At 38.4% G+C, this 19,401-nt stretch overlaps 3 protein-coding genes across 4 annotated transcripts; 2 read left to right on the forward strand and 1 right to left on the reverse strand.

Moving 5' to 3' along the window:
• The first annotated feature begins 1,112 nt into the window (after window positions 1–1,112).
• Window positions 1,113–15,270, forward strand: LOC105386972 (organic cation transporter protein). 2 transcript variants are annotated; one of them, XM_038113269.2, is made up of 3 exons: window positions 1,113–1,553; window positions 7,661–7,772; window positions 9,350–12,951. In XM_038113269.2, exons 1-3 carry the CDS (start codon window positions 1,511–1,513, stop codon window positions 10,845–10,847), a joined length of 1,653 nt encoding a protein of 550 aa, XP_037969197.2. In that variant the 5' UTR covers window positions 1,113–1,510; the 3' UTR covers window positions 10,848–12,951. The 2 variants fall into 2 exon arrangements, with proteins under 2 accessions (XP_037969197.2, XP_011555928.3); XM_011557626.3 differs by having other exon boundaries at window positions 1,139–1,553; window positions 12,875–15,270.
• A 36-nt stretch (window positions 15,271–15,306) lies between these two features.
• On the reverse strand, window positions 15,307–17,966 carry LOC105386973 (protein sarah). Its single transcript, XM_038113270.2, has one exon. It carries the CDS (start codon window positions 17,787–17,789, stop codon window positions 17,118–17,120), a length of 672 nt encoding a protein of 223 aa, XP_037969198.2. The 5' UTR covers window positions 17,790–17,966; the 3' UTR covers window positions 15,307–17,117.
• Window positions 17,967–18,504: 538 nt separating this feature from the next.
• LOC105386974 (histone deacetylase complex subunit SAP18) lies at window positions 18,505–19,308 on the forward strand. The gene is made up of 2 exons (XM_011557629.3): window positions 18,505–18,731; window positions 18,839–19,308. The coding sequence occupies exons 1-2, from the start codon at window positions 18,654–18,656 to the stop codon at window positions 19,241–19,243; spliced, it is 483 nt and encodes a 160-aa protein (XP_011555931.1). The 5' UTR covers window positions 18,505–18,653; the 3' UTR covers window positions 19,244–19,308.
• Window positions 19,309–19,401: the final 93 nt, after the last annotated feature.

Genomic DNA, 19,401 nt, shown 5'->3' on the forward strand with positions numbered 1-19,401 from the left:
TCCATCAACTACAGGCAGTCTATTCACTAAAGGCTATGAGTACAAAACTAAAACACTTAAGTACTCTTTAAATAATGGTGATTAAATAATCGCTACGGTTTCGCTACTATCTAAGCCAAGGTTAATCTATATAGGAGGTTACGTAACCATAAACTGTTAAGGTAGGTCATTATTAATTGCCTATACTGACTTTCATACTTCATGATAGTTTATCATGTAAAACCGTATTTGTATAAATTTACTTTGCTACTAACTTAATGGATTCTTAGTGAAATTTCTGAACAATATGTGTAAAAAGACAAAAGAAAACTTAAGTTTGTGTAACTTATAAATCATACAATTTAACTGTAGTTACGATATTTAACTGCTGTGTGAGTTTATCTACTTACTAAAATATTCAGCGTGGACTTTGCATTACTACCTACTTACTTACCTGAAAAAAAATGTAAGTACGAAGGTAGTAAACGGTTTTTAACCGAATTCTTTTTATTATTATAATTTTTATAGGTATATGGAGTTATAATAAATGTATCTGCTTAGTAGTTGATAACAGAGTGTTTAAATACCGATAAGTATATCATTTATCCACTAATAGTTGGGTAGAACGAGGACCATAGCATCATTTCAACGAAGTAGCATTTCAAAAAAATCATCGAATTATTTATATGATAAAATATTACAGAACGGAAAAATAAAACCTATCTAGTTAACTATCTAGCAGTGACTTAATCCATAATAGGAATATGATAATGAAAACAAACTAATGCACGATGAATATTACGATAGAAAGTAACTTTGCTTCTGAAAAAAATATTGTAAGTTGTAACAGCTGGTCACTTTACTGAAACCATCATCACCACTACCGCCCCCGTCGTCGCCAGCGCGGCGTCACTGAAATCACACGTCACACAATAGATCATGCCGTGGCTATTCCAGTGCACGCCAACCTCACAAATAAAAATTCAGTATTTCAATTTGAATATTTGTCGCCTGTCACTGTTGCCCCCGGTTTACCCTTCTTATGATTAACTATACTTAGATACAAATAGGGTCAGCATTATCATAATGAGTTCAATAGTACAATACTCAGTTTACATTCAGTGATATAACTTTATCGATACTTATTCGACGGCTAATTAGTGTGGCCACTCCGCTCAGTCACTGAACTGCATTTCTATTCTCTATAACTGATAAGATATCCTGCGGATTTTATTAGTACATATTTTAAGTACTAGGCCACTGAGGGCTTCGCGTTTTACTACACTATAGCTACGTATGTAATACGTCGAGGTGATTATGTGTGAGCTAATGTGGAGATAAGAGGCCGATCGTGTTTTTTCGCACAAGTGTGGCGGTGTCGGGGCGAGCGCGCGTCCATTCGTCCGACAGCCGGCACGCCAGCTCGGCGCACGCTCTCCCGCACATGCGCGCCACGACCAAAACATCGCAGTGTACCCACAGTTATCACTGAAACCAGGATTATACACGAGGAACACACACACACGCAAACATGGACAAGGATCAAGCGCTAGAAGACATGATGGCGAAGCTCGGTAAGTGACCACGTTGACTCTACCATATGGAATCACATGCTCCAGAATTTTATGTGAATGACCCACCTTCGTTCACCGCATGTTCCATGAGCTTTCGCGAATACGCTTGCGGTCGTTGACACAGTCTGAAATTGGGAATGTTTCTTTTTGTTATTTTGAATCTCTACATAATGCGGCACGTCAATTTGTGAGACAAAAAAGTGGACAGACAAAAAACACTGAATGAACATGATAATTAGATTTTAGTCTTCTTTTTTTACTGTAGCACTTACAAAGTTATTGTTTCTTTGAAGAACAATGCTGCAGTGATAATAATTGATTAAGTTTCATCGTTGGGTGAGCGGCGCGGGCGCAGACGTACTTACCTACATTAATGTGAGTGTGACACAAAAAGGCTGAAGTGATAGTTATTGAACCGAACATACTACAGGTATGTTCGGTTCAATAACTATCACTTCATACATCTGCTTACATCATGTTCAAACATTACGATATCGAAACTTAATTGTTACCGTTTACAATAAGAACATGGACAAGCAAGGAGTTAACAAGTTAAAAAAGAAAAGTTTAAGTATGAAGTTCAACTTTGATAATAAGTGGTTAAAAAACCTTTATCATGTCCCTGACCATTAAAATCTTTCAACAAATAAAACGTAAAAATTGCCCTATTGTATAAATAAGGTACGAGGTTAAGTAGCTGCACACGAAAAATAATTATATAACGCCACAGTTTTTTGGGTTACAGCCTAGTTCTTGTATAATAAGTACAACTAGGTATACTGCAGTGAAAAATCAATGCAAAAAACTGTAGTTGGGTAAAACTTGGCATAAAGTTGAGACACCGCCGTCCATCGTCACTGCCAAAACAGCAAACTTTAAGTATGGAAACTGAAAATGCATTTCTTTACATTAGTTAGAGTTTAGACAATAGAGTGTCTACCTTTAGTGCTAAATATTGTAGAGGCATTTATCACCTACATAACCTACCTATATAGGTTTCATAAATAGTTTTATTGACTTTTCAATAGAATTATACACTCACGGGCAATGAAAAAATTCCATTCATAAAATCACCAAATTACTGTCAAACGGATATAACTAACGACTTCTACAATATTAAAGTACATTTATCGGCACATCAGAATATGACCAACTAAAAACATAAGATTTTGTTCCATTTTGCTATTAAATGATTTAAAAAAATTATGCCATTTGGTGTCTACATTTTGTAAGTGGAACTGTTTCATTGCCCGTGAGTGTACTAGACTAGACTAACTATACATAAAATAAATAATATAGTTAATAACGAGAATCCTGATAATATACAACACATCATTAAAATTATCGGAATAAATATATTATACATTTTATATTGTAGGTAGGTACCTAGGTACATACCTAATTATATTTTGTTCTTTTTATGTATATTAGACCCATATTTAAACAGACGCTGGTATTTTATGTGTCGGGTCAAAGGAAAGGTCACCATCGCCAGAAACTGGGCTGATTATTAAATGGAACGTAGCACGTAGTAGGACGACCTCAAGGGATTTATTTCGGCCTTTCAGCACTTTTTCAGCATTAGTTGGTCTTCTTACATTTTAGTAGGTGTCCAAAGTGTTCTAGTTTTTTCCAAACTAACATGCTTAAGCGAACTTTTCTAATAGCTTTTTCAGTGTATTTGTAAGTATTATTTGCGTTGATCCTGCTTACTTATAGATACATACATTATTACATACATTACATAATAGCCCTGAAACAACACAAAATTATTTCTTACTGAACTATAAAATCTACATAGGATAACTCCAAGGTTTCCATATCCTTCCCTAATATCAACACGTTGATCACGTTATCAAAGTAAAAATAACTTTACACTTATGGCGACCGATAACATCGGAGGAAGTACATAAATTATGTAAAATATACGCTGAAGAATACAAGGCAGACGTCGCGGATCAAGGCCAATTCACACGTTCATGCTAATATGTGGTATACTGACTAGGATATTAAATGTGATTCTGCAAATTGAATAAATAAAGGCTGAAAAGGTTGGTTAGTGTACAATAAATTGAGTGGCTGTGTAAAATTTTAAATGGATGCAATCGTAATGCACTCTCACAGTAACTGAAAATAATAGCATCATCTTCTTCCTAATTTTGTTTTTAGTTGGTGTTGGCTTTGAGCATTGTGTGACGCCATTTGACCTTTCCTCCATAGTTTTTAATCTCTTTCGTATTCATAATCTCCAAACTTTATTAATAATAGTTACAAAAATCGGGCCGTGTTTTCTGCTTAGCAACACATTTCAAAACTTAACTAATGTATTGTATCTGGTGTAGGTTTAAAATATGGGTCAGCGAGTCGTAAGGAGTGTCCCTCTACCACGGCTCGACTTGTTTTCCCACCCTGTGTAGATAAGTTAATCACGACCCTACAAGGGCGTACCCAGGATTTCAGCTAGGGGGGCAGGGGGGGCAGCTCATACCTGTTCCGTTATGATGGTCGGTCGGGTTATATTGAAACATTATAGATAAAAGAATATTAAATCAAAATATGTGACTAAAAAGAAAAGATAGGTAGTTTGTTTCCAACACTTCATATTGCGCACAGTCAGTAACATGTTTATAATTCCCACTTGGCAGGAAAATTTACGTTTATTTTATCTTCTAGGGGGGGGGGGGGGCAGCTGCCCCCCCTGCTCCTACCTGGGTACGGCCTTGCGACCCTACATATATATTTATACACGTATCTGTAAGGTACCTGCTTACTGTATACAGATAGGGTCGACCAGAGAGATAAATAGCAGCATGAATCGTAATCAATAGTGCATTGACATTTAGGTACTTACTCGTAACTATGTGCTAGTAACTATCACATTATACTGTATTATAATTTAATATCTTGAACCACAAAATATTGGTGTTACGTCGTGTTATCTCTTTTATTGTCTGTTTGTACTTTATGTAATCAATCGTAATACTTGATACAATTTATAACATTGATAACACGGTACAAGTGCTGCAACGCAAATCTGAAATCGTTTATTTTAATCAGATATAATCACATTCGTGACCTATCTTTCAAAACGATTAATCATTATTAATTTATAATAAACAATTTTTAAGTACCTAACTATTTACTTTTATATTACTACTACTACCTATTAAGTACTTACCAAGTTACTTAATCAAGGTGAAATCTAGACCTGGTATGACATCATTGGCACTAATGAGCCTGTAACTAATGAGAACATGGTATTATTTCGTTATAAAAGTAGGTAAAAAATATGAATATTTCGAAAACGGTTAATAATAAAAAAATATTACATGCTTCTGAAAAATGATACCACATAGTAAAACTGACTGTTGTACAGAAAAAAAATTATAGTCGGGGCCCCGTTTCGGGTTATTGTATCCTTTTATGTACTAAGTATGTAGGTACAGTATACAAAAATTAAAACACAGACAGCTAAAGGCATTGCAAAAGAAAATGCCCAAAGAAAAGTCAGTAGATAATTGGTAAACTTGATTGTTATGCTTTTCATAAGCCTTTACACATCACCACAACAAACTATGGCTGGCAGAATAATGCATCAGCTAGCCTATTACAGTGCGTTGCCTCCTTAGCGTATCCGTGAAAAATGAATATGAGATCTAGACTAGGTTCTGTCGCCGTGGTGAATGGATTGACTAGTCCACGGATAATGGACATGTCTGATGCTTTACCAACCCAATCCGACTGAATGTAGAAGGTTGCATGACCGAATTTCACTTTGATTTTGGATTACTATTGATATTTATCTTTAAGCTGCGGATGTCTAGATGAAGGACAAGTGACTATTAGTGATCTAGTCTAGACGGATGGAGTAGACTTAAGACGGCTCATTGGCGTAAACGATCTTCATTGCTGGCCTGCGCAGACGCAGGTATTTAGGTGCAATTCGCTCAAATTGCTGCCAGCCAGCTTCTTGGTATGTGCTTACATGTAAGTACCACATGATGTCTTCTCGTCATATTAATTAGGTACAGTCATGCATGGCCTATTATTGTACAATTCGTTTAAACAAGATTGGGTTTTTTGGATCCATATCATACGAAAATATAAGTATTTTTAGTCTCTACCGTTGAGTAACTTCTATGGTCTCTACCGAACTCGACAATGGTAAAACACCTATGTAAACAGTAAAAACAAGAATTATACTATTATATTAATTAATATATAAATTTTGAGGTAATCTAAAAAAATAAAAAGTGCATCCCTAAATGTGTATTCAAGCGCATAACTTAACAACGACATATATATCGGAATAATTTTCAGGATAAAACCTTATTGCTGTTCAATACGGGGGACACAGAGAGAGACAAGGACGGGGGGTTACATCCTTCAAGGGAAAAGATTTAAGGCGAAACCTCAGGGCGAAACAAAGCTAGCGGGGACAGCTAAGTAGTGTTTAATGAAATCAAATCGTTAACCGTTTAATTTAATTAACACAATCAGATGATCCTGTTCGAATGTCCCACTTGTGAGAGCGACTGCGTCACTGTCGCGTGATGAGTGAATTTACATTTTCATTGCGTCCACAAGGTCGTGCCTATAACGCGCTGTTTTGTTTATAAATAGGCGTCGATGATGTAAATTTGTTAAGTTGACTGGTAATTTTCAATTGGTATCGAGGTTCTTATTACATCTACTTATATTTATAGGGTTATTTTAATGAACCAGTGATAAGCGGTGACTCGTTGGGGTCAACATGGTCGAATATTATAAGTAGGTACTCACTCATTGAATACAGTGACCGTGAAATGTATGTAAATTATTCAGGTTCTTTCAGTCTTTCTATAAATTACTGCCTTTAATTATATTTTTAAACATTACATTTACAGTAAAATTGTAAAAATCACAATCGATTTTTCAAAAGCCGAGGCTTTTTCTGAGGCTCCAAAATTTTAAGTTAGTAATTAGGTTTGTTCTATTTACTTAAAGATGATTAAGCAATTGGATTATCTCTATAAACTAATTAGTCGATATTATTGATTTTCGTGAACCATTGGCCGCAAACCCGCAGTGAGGCAAATGTAAAGATTAAATATTTTGGCGATAGCGGGACGACTTGGACAAATTTGCCTATGATTGGACTAAGTTGCACCGGATCAGATGGTCTGGAAGAAAAATCGGGAGGCCTTTGCCTAGCAGTGGGAAAAAATAAGTGTTTTAAATAGGTAAATGTAAGAAAGTACTTACATAATTATGTGTTGACGATGATTGACGATGGTGTAAATAGGTCTCTAGGTCTTGGTAAGTAAGTATGAGAAAATGTAGAGCATGGTCTAGCTCACTTACCTACTACCTTCTACCCCGGTCCAGGCCGCCTTCTTAAGATTATCACATTCTGAAAACTATGAAACAAACAAAATGCATGTCAAAGCTTTTCTTGTCCAGAATCGTGCGTGTGCGTGAGTTGCGTGACCCATTTTCATTTTGACATTTCTGAACTTACTACTGTTGGCTCTTGTCCAACGCAAAAGCATATTTTACTTCATATTTTATGTTTGGTAAACAGTACGTACCTACGTAAACCCGAGTGGGTACTTTAACAAAAAGTATTTTTGCTGTTCACATGATCTCTGCTTTGTACGTTTTTATTTCTGAATATGTCTCTACCACTTCACTCTGTTATTATTGTTTCAACATCCATTGATCCATGAATTACCTGCCAAAATATAAGTATTTGTGTTTTTCAGGCATTGATTTCAGGTGTTGTTTACATAAATCTTCTATTTATACACTTTCAGACTTTTCAGATATTATTTTTAAATGACGACCGAATGGTGCAGTGGTTAGTGACCCTGTCTGCTATGCCAAGGTCTCAGGTTCGATCCCCGGCCGAGGCAGATATTTGTCATCAGGTCTTGGGTGTTATTAGGTACCTATCTATTTATGTAGATTATATCAGCTGTCCAATACCCATATAATAGGCTCTGCCTAGCTTGAGGTCGGATGGCTGTCTATGAGATGGATTACCGGATATTAAATGGACCCACAATTACATTACCCGGTCTTTTCAGTATCACCGATGTAACAAAGAACATTTTGTCCACTTCCAGGTGACTTCGGTCGTTACCAGGGCTTCCAGTTCTTCCTGCACATCTTGTCGGCCCTGACCGCCGGCATGCACATGCTGTCGCTGGTCACCGTCGCCGCAGTCCCCGACCATAGGTATGTCTTGCTCACTCTTGGAGATAACACAGTGGGGGGAAGGGATAGCGGTTCTGTATAGCCATAATCTTGCCACAAAATTTGTTCGCTTTTATGTTCTACAGTAGAAGTTATGTAGAACTTCTACATAACTACGAGTTTGAGTCAAATGAAATTTTAATTAAGTAAGCATTTTGTGGCAGGAATGTAGTTAATACAGTATGGTATCATAAGGATCATGGTTATTTTTCTCTGGTTATTTTATTGGAGTAAATAAATCAGTACTTACCACTTACTACATAGTAGGATAGGCTTCTACTTATAACAAAACAATGCTTCACATTATTCTCATCATACAGGCCATGGCGGTTAGAGTTACTTAACTATACTGCTGTAAATATTTTGGTAAATAGAGTACCTAGATACTGTAATAAAAATATCAGTAAGTAGGTCTTATACATTTTGTATAAGAATTATGTATAAAAGCATGTTTTTGTACAAAATGTGATGGGTAATGGGTATTTATGGCTTGAATAAATATGGTTAATTAAATGGTCTATGGTTAATTAAAGTAAATCTACATAAAAGTTAGTGGTTTTCATGATTTTGGCATATAATATAAATGCGATTTGCTCAGTGATTTCTTGGGTATTTATTTAAAGTGTATTAAATTATATGCAATACGGTGAGGGCTTCTTTAAGTAAGTTTAAGTATGTACTTAGGATATAATGCATTATTGGTTATTTCTGTAAGAAATTCATCGCAGGATCATCGATGAGTCCAATGATGAATTTCTTACAATCACCTTCTCGATCGGCCCATATGAGTGGTTTTATTTGGAATAATAAATGGTATCTATGAGTGAGTTTTCTTCATATTTACGGTTGTGGTGGTTTGAACTTTTATAGAGGTAAGTTTTTGGATTTTTACTTTTATTTGGTGTCAGACTGTAAGTATAATTTTTTATTACTATTATATTATTACCACGGATTTGAAATATGAATAAAATGTAGAAAGCTTTGGTTTAGCATGCACTAACTTTTACTTACTTAAGTATACTTACCTATAATCATCAGCTACTTGCTAATATGGAAGGTATTGGGATTTATGCGCGGTATATGGTTACAGGGGGGAAAGCTAACATGAACAATAGATATATTATTGGTAGGTAACACTTTAAATTGGTGCAGAATTGGACTCTACAAAAAAACTGATTTTCTGTTTTGTTTGAGAGAGGGGCTTAATAAAATATTATTTATTTAAAACATTGTAGATAGGTCTGTAGAAATGTATGTAACTTAATAACACTTGGCTGTTCTATGTATAGGGACAACTGGGACAAGGCGTTACAACTAATAAACATATACCTGCTCGATGTGCACGAAAATAGTTTGTAGTTACAATTATTTTCACAATAAATAGCTGAGTAATTAAACTTCGCACTGCTTATTTAAATGCACCACTGCACTGTAACGAAATAAGTATTCTGCAAGTGTTCTGAAATTCACGCACAGTTAGCATCAGCACCAAGACAAGCACAATTTAAAATCAATAATAAAATTAATTCTAAACTTAACATCCTGTATAACTATTCCAGGTGCGCTCTAGACGGCGTGGACTCGGCCAACTATACGGAGCCGTGGAACTCCTCAGCAGTGCTGGATGCCATCCCCCTGGACCCGCACGGCAAGCTGGACTCCTGCCAGGTCCTCTCAGACAATAACACCCTCCAGTCATGCTCCTCATGGGTCTACGACACCCAGTACTACACCTCCTCCCGCGCCGTCGAGTGGGACTTCGTGTGCAGCCGCCGCTGGATGGGCGCCACCGCGCAGACCGCCTACATGTTCGGAGTGGTCGCCGGTTCCCTCATCCTCGGCAGACTCTGCGACAAGTTCGGCAGGAAGACCATCTACATCCTCGCCGGCGTCATGCAATTAGTTTTCGGCGTTGCCGTCGCCTTCACCACCACCTATCCCGTCTTCGTCGCTGTAAGATTCCTGTACGGAGTTTTCGGACAAGGCTCCTACTTGGCCGGGTTTGTCTTGACAATGGAACTCGTGGGGCCGAGCAAACGAACCATCTGCGGGGTCACCTTCCAAGTCATGTTTGCTGTCGCTATTATGCTAGTCGCTGCGTGGGGTTATCTCATTGATAACCGATTTTATTTGCAACTTTTGTACGGGTTACACTCTGCTATCTTACTGCCTCATATTTTCTTGATGGATGAATCTCCGCGGTGGTTGTGGGCGCAAGGTCGTGCGCGTGAATCTGTCGCTATTATCGAGAAAGCGTTGAGATGGAACAAAGTTGAAGAAGCAATTGATACTCCCGCGCTGGTGTCTCATTGCAAAGCCACGTGTGCCAAGTACACGGATGAATCATCCGCCGGGACATGGGATCTGTTCAAGACTCCCAATATGCTGAAGAAAACTCTCATAATATGCGGTTGCTGGTTTGCCAATTCAGTGGTCTACTACGGCCTTTCTCTGAACTCCGGAAAGCTCAATGGAAATCCTTACTTCATAGTTTTCCTACTAGGAGTCGTTGAGCTTCCGGCTTACATTGTTATTCTGTATTTCTTAGATCGTGTCGGTCACAGGGCTCTAATTAGTTCAATGATGTTGTTAGGTGGCCTCTCTTGTCTAGTCGTGGCTTCACTGCCGTTGGGTTCCACATCTGCAACTGGCGTCGTTATGTTAGGAAAATTGTTTATATCTGGTTCGTACTCCATCATCTACAAGTATTCTGCTGAGCTGTTCCCGACAGTGGTCCGTAGCTCGGGTATCGGTCTCGGAAACATGTTCGCTTGTATATCGGGGGCGTTGACGCCATTGATAAGTTTGCTGGACACGCTGAATCCTAAGATTCCTACAGTTTTGTTCGGTTTCCTGGCTCTGGCGTCGGGTGTGTCGACGTTTCTGCTCCCGGAGACGGTGGGCCGGAGTCTGCCGCAGTCCATCGAGGACGGGGAGCGGTTCGGGGTGGGGGACACCTGCTTCACGAACTGCAGCGGGCGGCGCATGAGCGAGGATGAAGAGCCGGCGGACCTGCCCGAGACCATGGTCCCGCTGGAGCCGCTCGAGAAGTCATAGTAGAGTTTGGTGCACGTAACTTCACCAAATTATCGTGACATTTTTCAATTCTATTTTTTTATTTCTAATGTGTTTCTTTTAGCCAACAGCAGATGCATATGAGTGAATGCAACGTGGCATCGACAAAAATTATAACTATTTTCGTCTTAGGAGCTGCTGTGTTGACAATATGTTTGGTTAAGTTACGTGAATCGGATTATAGGGTTAAGACCATCGTCAGAATCTTAGTCATAATTTATAAGGTTAAGAACGAATTTGTTGTGTAATGATAAGACTTCTTCAGAAATCAAATTTCTGATCTCTCGAATTTATAAGCAGCTATAAACTACATAGTTATCTCTCTATTAGTGCATGTTTTTACACTGTTAATTTACGAAGGTGATTGTAAGATTTAACGACTGATTACTTGCCATTTTATACTTTTGAATTTTGTTTACAAATACTTATAAGTATTTTATCATTCATAATTTTCTCGATTAAAGCCTTATCTTAAAATAGATAAATATTGATCTGATCTTGCATTTAGCTAGTTACTGTTATGATTGTTAACAAGTTAATCTAGTCAGACATGTGAATTTATCTGTTATATGCCATAAATACCTACCTATAACATACAGTGAAAATGTCCTAGTCATCCGGAGGATAGACTTGTACACTACTTATTTTAAAATAAGTGCAGTTTTTAATAGGAATCTAACTACTTATAATTAAGATTGTTTTGTTTGCTTTGTTTATCTGTCTATCGCTAAATCCTATCTACATAGTAAGTCTAGTAAGTACTTATAAGTAGTTATTCTGTTTTAAAGTGAATTAGCTTTACATCAATGTAGCAATAGTTATTATCAACCAGTAGTGCAACACGTGAATCTGTGTAGGTACCTACCTCACGTTCCTGACTCTTTTCTCCCAATAATAAATACAAACCAGTGAAAATTTATTTATGCTTGCATAGCCTACCTAATTAAATAGGTACCTACTTAAACTGATAATAATTTATACCATACCAATCATATTAAAAATAAGTTTGAGCAACTTTCCAACAAACAAACTAGACGTACCTACGTAGGTACGTTATTATACCTATAACTACAAATAGACAGTACTTAATAATTATACTGAGTTATTTAGTAATAAGGATTTTTAATTTTTTTTTATAATGATGAATAAAGACTCGTTTGGAGAAATATTTCCCTCTATTTGTTTTGATATTTCAGTTTGTAAGAATTTTTGTTAAGGTTAAGGTTTCACACTCATGTTTCAGCAGGTCTATAAGATGCCTTTTTGATGATGATGATGATGATTTATAATAGGTAAATATGATACATCGGTAAGTACCTACTGGAAGTCACTATCTAAATCGACGACATCTTGAAATTATATGAAGACCTAAATAAGGGATTGAACACGTTCTCAATAGGTACCTATATGAAGCTGGCTGATGGTGGTAAAATCGTTATCATCATCTGCCAACAACCATTCACTAAATAGAGGCATCTCCTAAGGAGCGATAATATATAGTAGGTACCTGCCACGCTTTGTCAAGGAGGTGAGTAAATAACACGATAGGAACTCTATATCCTAGTTTAAATCTGGAATCCGGATTGGTAATGGTAACGTATCCACTTCATTCAAAAATAACACGGAGCCGGCGCTGGGCTTATCTGACGTCACGCTCACTTATTAAATTGATTGATAAATAATAAGTAAGTATTATGATTAGGAATTGGTGGCTGTTGCTATACGCAGAACCGTCACCTTGAGTAGAAGGTCAAATTGGTTTTGTATCGTCATCGAAAGAATAAAATAAAAATAGGTATAGGAGTTAATATGACTATCGATCCCTAGTAAGTACCGTTAATAGTATGTGAGTAGGTACACTATAGGTATATGTCAAAAAAAACTAAATTAGGCAAAATATACCTATAGGTATCATGGTAGATTTCTTGATGATGGGGCGCTTTTAATATAAATGCCAATAAATGGATCTCTAATTCACTAGCTATAAATCTTCCTTTTCTTCCTTCCAGATGCTGGGTAGAGAACGTAGACACCGACAACACAACGGCACCGTGGAACTCTTCACTCATACTGTCAGCGATTCCTTTAACCCCAACGGGTGATCTGCACAACTGTCTCATTTATAGAAACAATGAATCAGTGTCGTGCGACCGGTGGGTGTACGACACGACGTACCGCACGTCCTCGCGAGCCATCGAGTGGGACCTGGTGTGCGACCAGCGCTGGCGCGGCTCGCTGGCGCAGACCGCCTACATGCTGGGCGTGTTCACCGGCGCCGTCGTGCTGGGCGGCCTGGCCGACAAGATGGGCAGGAAAATCATATTCTGCTGGTCCGCTGTCCTCCAACTACTCTTCGGCATCCTCGTCGCCTACATACCCGAGTACTGGACGCTTTTAGCATTCCAATTTCTGTACGGGATCTTTGGTTCCGCCGGATCTTACATCACAGGCTTCGTGCTCACTATGGAGCTGGTGGGGCCTAGCAAGCGGACGATATGCGGGGTGATGTTCCAGGCCACATTCGCTGCAGGGATCATGCTGGTGGCGGCTTGGGGCGCTTTGATAGACAATCGACAACTACTACAAACCATTTACGGTCTCCACGGACTCCTTCTTATTCCTCACATCTGGATCATGGATGAATCTCCCAGATGGCTGTGGGCTCAGGGTAGGGTAAAGGAGTCCATTGATATAGTCGAGAAAGCTCTCAAATGCAATCGATCTGATGAACGTTTAGATCGCGCACAGTTGGTGTCTCGTGGCAAAGCAGAGTCATCCAAAGGTGCAGAGGCTCCTAGCGCCAGTGTCATGGATCTGTTCAAAACTCCAAACCTTAGAAACAAAACACTTAACATTTGCCTCTGCTTCTTCGCCAATTCGATCGTATACTACGGTCTGTCGCTCAGTACGGGTAAACTGGAAGGCAACCCCTATTTCATTTTAGCCATCATGGGCTTCGTTGAGTTGCCGAGCTATGCGGCGGTGATATACTTCCTGGACATCTGGGGTCGTCGTCCGATGATCAGCAGCATGATGCTGGTGGGCGGCGCGGCGTGCATCGCGGCGTCCTTTGTGCCGTCGGGCGGCCTGTTGTCCACCGCCGTGGTCATGGTCGGGAAGCTGTTCATCGCCGGCTCATTCGCGATTGTATACAACTACTCGGCCGAGCTGTTCCCCACGGTGGTGCGCAACTCCGCGCTGGGACTCGGCTCCATGTGCGCGAGGACTTCAGGAGCGCTGACTCCCTTGATAACGTTGCTTGACTCATTCAATCCGAAGATCCCTGCAATTATATTCGGGGTGGTGGCGATAGTGTCAGGCTTCCTATGCCTGGTGCTGCCCGAGACGATGGACAAGCCGATGCCGCAGTCGCTGGAGGACGGAGAGACGTTCGGCGCGGGGGACACCTGCTTCACCAGCTGCTTGGGACGGAGGGAGAGGAACAGAACGTACTCTGAAAGCGATAAAACTGCAGAGGTTATGGTGCCTTTAGAAAGTGTTAGTAGGAAAGGTTGAGACGATGTTTTCACATTGTACAGAGGTTTTCCAGCCTAGTGGTAGGTACTTACTATGGAACAAATACAAATAAGAATGAATACCTACGTACATACACGTCCTTCTTTAGACATTCAGACAAATCCGAGGTGCTGCAGTCGTATTTCGTTTATGATAAGGTTTTAGCATAGTTAAGGCAAAATAATTACCTATATTTTTTGAGATTTACTAATTTAATTTAAATATATTTATATAGGTAGGCTTTATACCGGCGATATGCCACGTGAATGATAGAGCTTTGTAATTCATGCAGCATGAAGTAAAGTATCGACAAACTCCTAAATATTATTATAAGTATATAAAATATTTCTCCTACCTACCTAGGTTTTAGGTAAGTAATTTATGTAACTTGAACTGAAAATAACATTACAACGGACATGCAATTAGTTAATTAAAAAGGAAACAAACTAATAATTATGTTATTTAATGAACTTAGTAAACAATCCACCCTTTCCTCGGGCTCGGGAATAACTTGTAACCTACCTAGGGTACCTAGTAGTACCTACGTAATCGTAAGTACCTACTCCGCTTCGATCGGTCGCTGGTCGCTGTGATATTATATAGATTACGTAAGAAGTTATATTTTATTGTGAAATTAAGTTAAAATAATGTCACACATCTACCCTAAGCTGTATATAATTATAATTAATCATACTTTGTGGTAATTTTAGGAAGATAAGAAAAGACATGGCATTTTATATGCAGTTATTTTGGATATTAGCTAACAAGTAGGTATCTATACCTAATTATATAATGTACTGACTGATAATAATTTGTTGTTCAATAGGTACGCCGTACAATGGCTATGAAAACGTTATTTCAATGATAAAAATAAAGGGTTTCAGTCTTAGATCAAGGATTTTATTTTAAAATGATAACCACGATATGTATATTAAAACTCATATATTTATATATTACACCAAAAATAATAATTTAAAATCACAGTACGGTTGAAATTATCTAAGTACTTATAAGCAAACAATTTTAAATAAAGTAGGTAAGTAGATTCTACATGCAATGAAATATACCAAAATCCTACAGATAGATATTTATATGGGATTTTCTAACAATACTGCGACATTATAGGTGTATCCTGCAAGTGACTTTTTTATTAAGTTCCCACTGCTGGGCAATGACCCCCCCTTTTTTCCACTCATCCCCATGATACGAAATATGTGAGCCATGCAATCGGTACCTCTGACGCCAAACAGTAGTGCACAGAGTACTTTGTATGAGCAGTGTAGAATGAGGAATGAGTGACGCACGTGCCAGCATGAATTCAATATGAAATTCCTAGTGTTTCAATGAACTGCCTACATCTGGATCTATTCACATAATTATCGTATAGTCAACTTCATAAATACACATAACTAGGTACTTACACTGTTCAACGCCTTTTTGAATTAAAATTTTGCGAATTTAATATGTTTGAAACGTTTGTGTATGTAAGTACATCATGATTTATAAAGTTGACTGTAAATCTTAACATAAATAAAACATTGGGCCATATTAATACAAAAAATTAATGGCAGAACACAAAAATTCGAACTCGAAACTGAATTAGGTAGGTATAGGTACTTATTTTATCATATAACAACTACATACATACATATATATGTGTGAGTTTAGTCAATTTAAACATTTAACAATTAGAAGAGTAAGTTTATGTAGTAATATGCAAACACATAGAAGTTGAAAATACGTTTTTTATAAATTGATAACAGTGAATTTATTTATAAATACCATATCGACTAGATAGACATAAATGACAATACTTAGCATGAATAAGATATTTTACTTCTTGAGCATGATTGCATGAAGATGTAACACTTCTTTAGGTCAAGTATTAGACACATTGATATTGTACCTACATTTAATTTAATTTTGGCTTTTGCAAAAATAAACTTTTATTTACAGGTAAATTTAACTATTTAATTGTTACATTGTGATCATTTCACAATTTCAATACCATGCTACAAATTTTTACATTGTATATTTGCTTCATGTGCTTATAACATAATTCAATTAAATTCAATATGTTCCGGACATTATGAAAATTACAATAATTGTAAAATTGATAGGAAAAGAAAAAAACATTAGGCAAATTAAAATAACAACCTACCTACAAAAAAAAACTCTACAAATTCAATCATCATCACTGAATGTACATATTCATATACAACATAAAGATATTGAAATTTTACCTTGAATGATATGTTATTTTATTATTATTGTCAAATCATGCAAATAATTTTTATGAAGAAATACATGGGATCAATAAAATAGCACCACTGTTCCTGAACTCATACACAATAGTGTCAAAGAAAAATATACCAAAAGCTATAATTTATAATGCTGGGAAATAAACAAATCATTTTATCTATATCACTAAATAAGTAACAAAAACGCATGTAGAGATTGCAATTCTTTGGTTACCATCCTCCTGCACAAACATCTAAAATAATGATTGTACAATAATTTGTGAAGTTGAAATTTTGCACAAATGAGTGTATAATTGAAGTATTCAACACTATCACTGCACCCTGCAGAGGCTCCACAGGCTACTTTAAGTTAAAATACTCTTGAGAAAAATAAACTAAAGCAATACCATTCACACCTGCTTTTAGTCATCACAGGCCATGAAAATTCAGATTGTTGCTGAGAATTTACTCTTTATACTCTATGCTTAGACGCGATTCAAAATTCTGGACAGCGTGTCTGTGGTATCTTGACTCCAATGTGTGGCTGCGCGTCGGCAGCGAGCGCGGTGTGCACGATGATGGCGGGCTGCGTGGGCGTGCGCGCGTGGAGCTCGCAGGAGCCGCCGGGCGCGAGGGTCGCCAGCGCCGCCAGCAGGTCGTGGTTCACCAGCGGCTCGCCCTCGGCGCGCGGCTCCCAGCCCACGGGCGGGCTCGACGGCGGCGAGATCAGGAACTGCTTGGTCAGCGCCGGCGGCTTCAGGCTCGTGAACGCCACGGGCGTCACCGGCTGCGCGAAGTAGCAGTTGATGCTCGAGCTGTAGAACTGGAACAAGTGCAGCTGCACGCGCGCGTTCGCCGCCGCCAGCGGGCTGTCGTAGTTCACACGCAAGCGACGGAAACTTCGCAGCCACTGGAAAGTGGCTTTGTCCGAGAATGTACGAAATAGTTCTTCTAGCTCCTTTTTTAGGCTCTCACTCGCAAACACTTCACTGTGGATGTTCGTCACGATTACGGACTTGGGTAAATCGTCGAAGTCGCTTACCTCGTCCTGGGGCTCACTTTCATGGGCAAAATTACCGATATTAGGGTGGCTGTTCGGCATTCCGTCCTCTTCGTTAATAAAAACATCTTCATCTTGCAACGTATCTTCGTCTTCCTTGTGAGACATTATGCAATAATTAGAATAGAATAAACGGCATATACTAAAGATTGACTTCTTGTCACTATTTAGTGCATTGAAATTTTCCGATTTAACTTATTATACGTAATTAAAGTGAAATTCCATGGTAAATTTAGGAAAATCGATCAACACATCAATGTAAAACAACTCTGACATAATCTAAACGTCAGTTCATGTTAAATGTCATAGAAGTTTTTTAATATAATCTGTGAATAAAGATCGGTTTACAAAATAAGGCTGGCGGCATACACACGTTTTCCGTATTCATGCTTTTTTCATACGAGACGAGCGGGTTACAAGAGTTTAATAGCGAATATATGGTGAAAACTGTGCACTGGCGCAGTATGTACATGATACTGATTGTATGTCAGTATCGCACGCAGTTGACCAGTCCATTCCATTGACTGTCCGATCATCGGACAGTCAGTGGAATGGACAATGGTCATCGGACTCCGATGTAGACGGCAGAGTTTATAATAATAACAATAACGCTATCTTAAGCTGCGTACAGACCGGCCAAACGAACACCAACGAACGGGTTTCGTTGACCTTCGTTGCTGCAATCTGCCCTGTATTATGTATGATAAATCTCCATCGTTGGGCGTTCGTTGGGCCGGTCTATACGCAGCTTTAAAAATACTTCAGGGATATCACAGACTGCCTATGGAATAATCAATGCCATGTGTCAAACTGACATTGTCATTGTCATCGATCAATCATTGTGAGGCTTGTGGTTTGGTTGCGTTTGTTTTGGATAAAAATTTATCCCTTGTTGATACAGTTTCCTGGTATTAAAGTCTAGGAAAAGCAAAAAGTGATAATCAACACAACAAATTTGCCCTTTTATCAGCTATGAAAATGGCAGGATTAGAATCTATGGTCCACCCTACAACAACTATTGAAGAGGTTAAGCCGGTTGACAGAGAAAAGGTAAAACAAACGCTAAAATCAATTTGTTGTAATAAAATAACGCCTTACCTACCTACCATACCTGCATTTTACAGTGCTTTTAATGAAATTACTTATTATCATTTCAGACTTGTCCCCTATTGCTGAGAGTGTTTTGTTCCACCGGGCGTCACAACTCCCCCGGAGACTATGTCCGCGGCAGCGTACCTCAGAATGAGCTGCAGATCTACACTTGGATGGACGCCACTCTCCGAGAACTCACCTCCCTTGTCAAGGAGGTTAACCCAGAAACTCGTCGTAAAGGAACATACTTTGACTTCGCTATTGTCTACCCAGACACCCGATCACCAACATACCGCTTGAGGGAAATAGGAGTCACATGTTCTGGCCAACGAGGTGGTGATGATAATAAGACTCTTGGTCAGCTGAAGTTCCAGATTGGGAATTACTTGGATATTTCGATCACCCCGCCTAACAGAATGCCTCCTCCGATGAGGCGCCCAATGCCGTATGCTAACAATCGCCCATATTAGTATTAGTACTTAATTAGCCCATTTTGTAATAAGACTTAATAAACAAACATTTCATAAATTCATTTGATAGGTCTGTTTTATTTAATCTATACTAGGTATCTAGTCAGGTCTAATTTAAGCTTTGTCTAGTACTACTACTATTCTTGCTTGAAAAATTA

Source organism: Plutella xylostella, chromosome 23 (genome assembly GCF_932276165.1).
Source record: "Plutella xylostella chromosome 23, ilPluXylo3.1, whole genome shotgun sequence".
In the NCBI taxonomy this organism is placed as follows: Eukaryota; Metazoa; Arthropoda; class Insecta; order Lepidoptera; family Plutellidae; genus Plutella; species Plutella xylostella.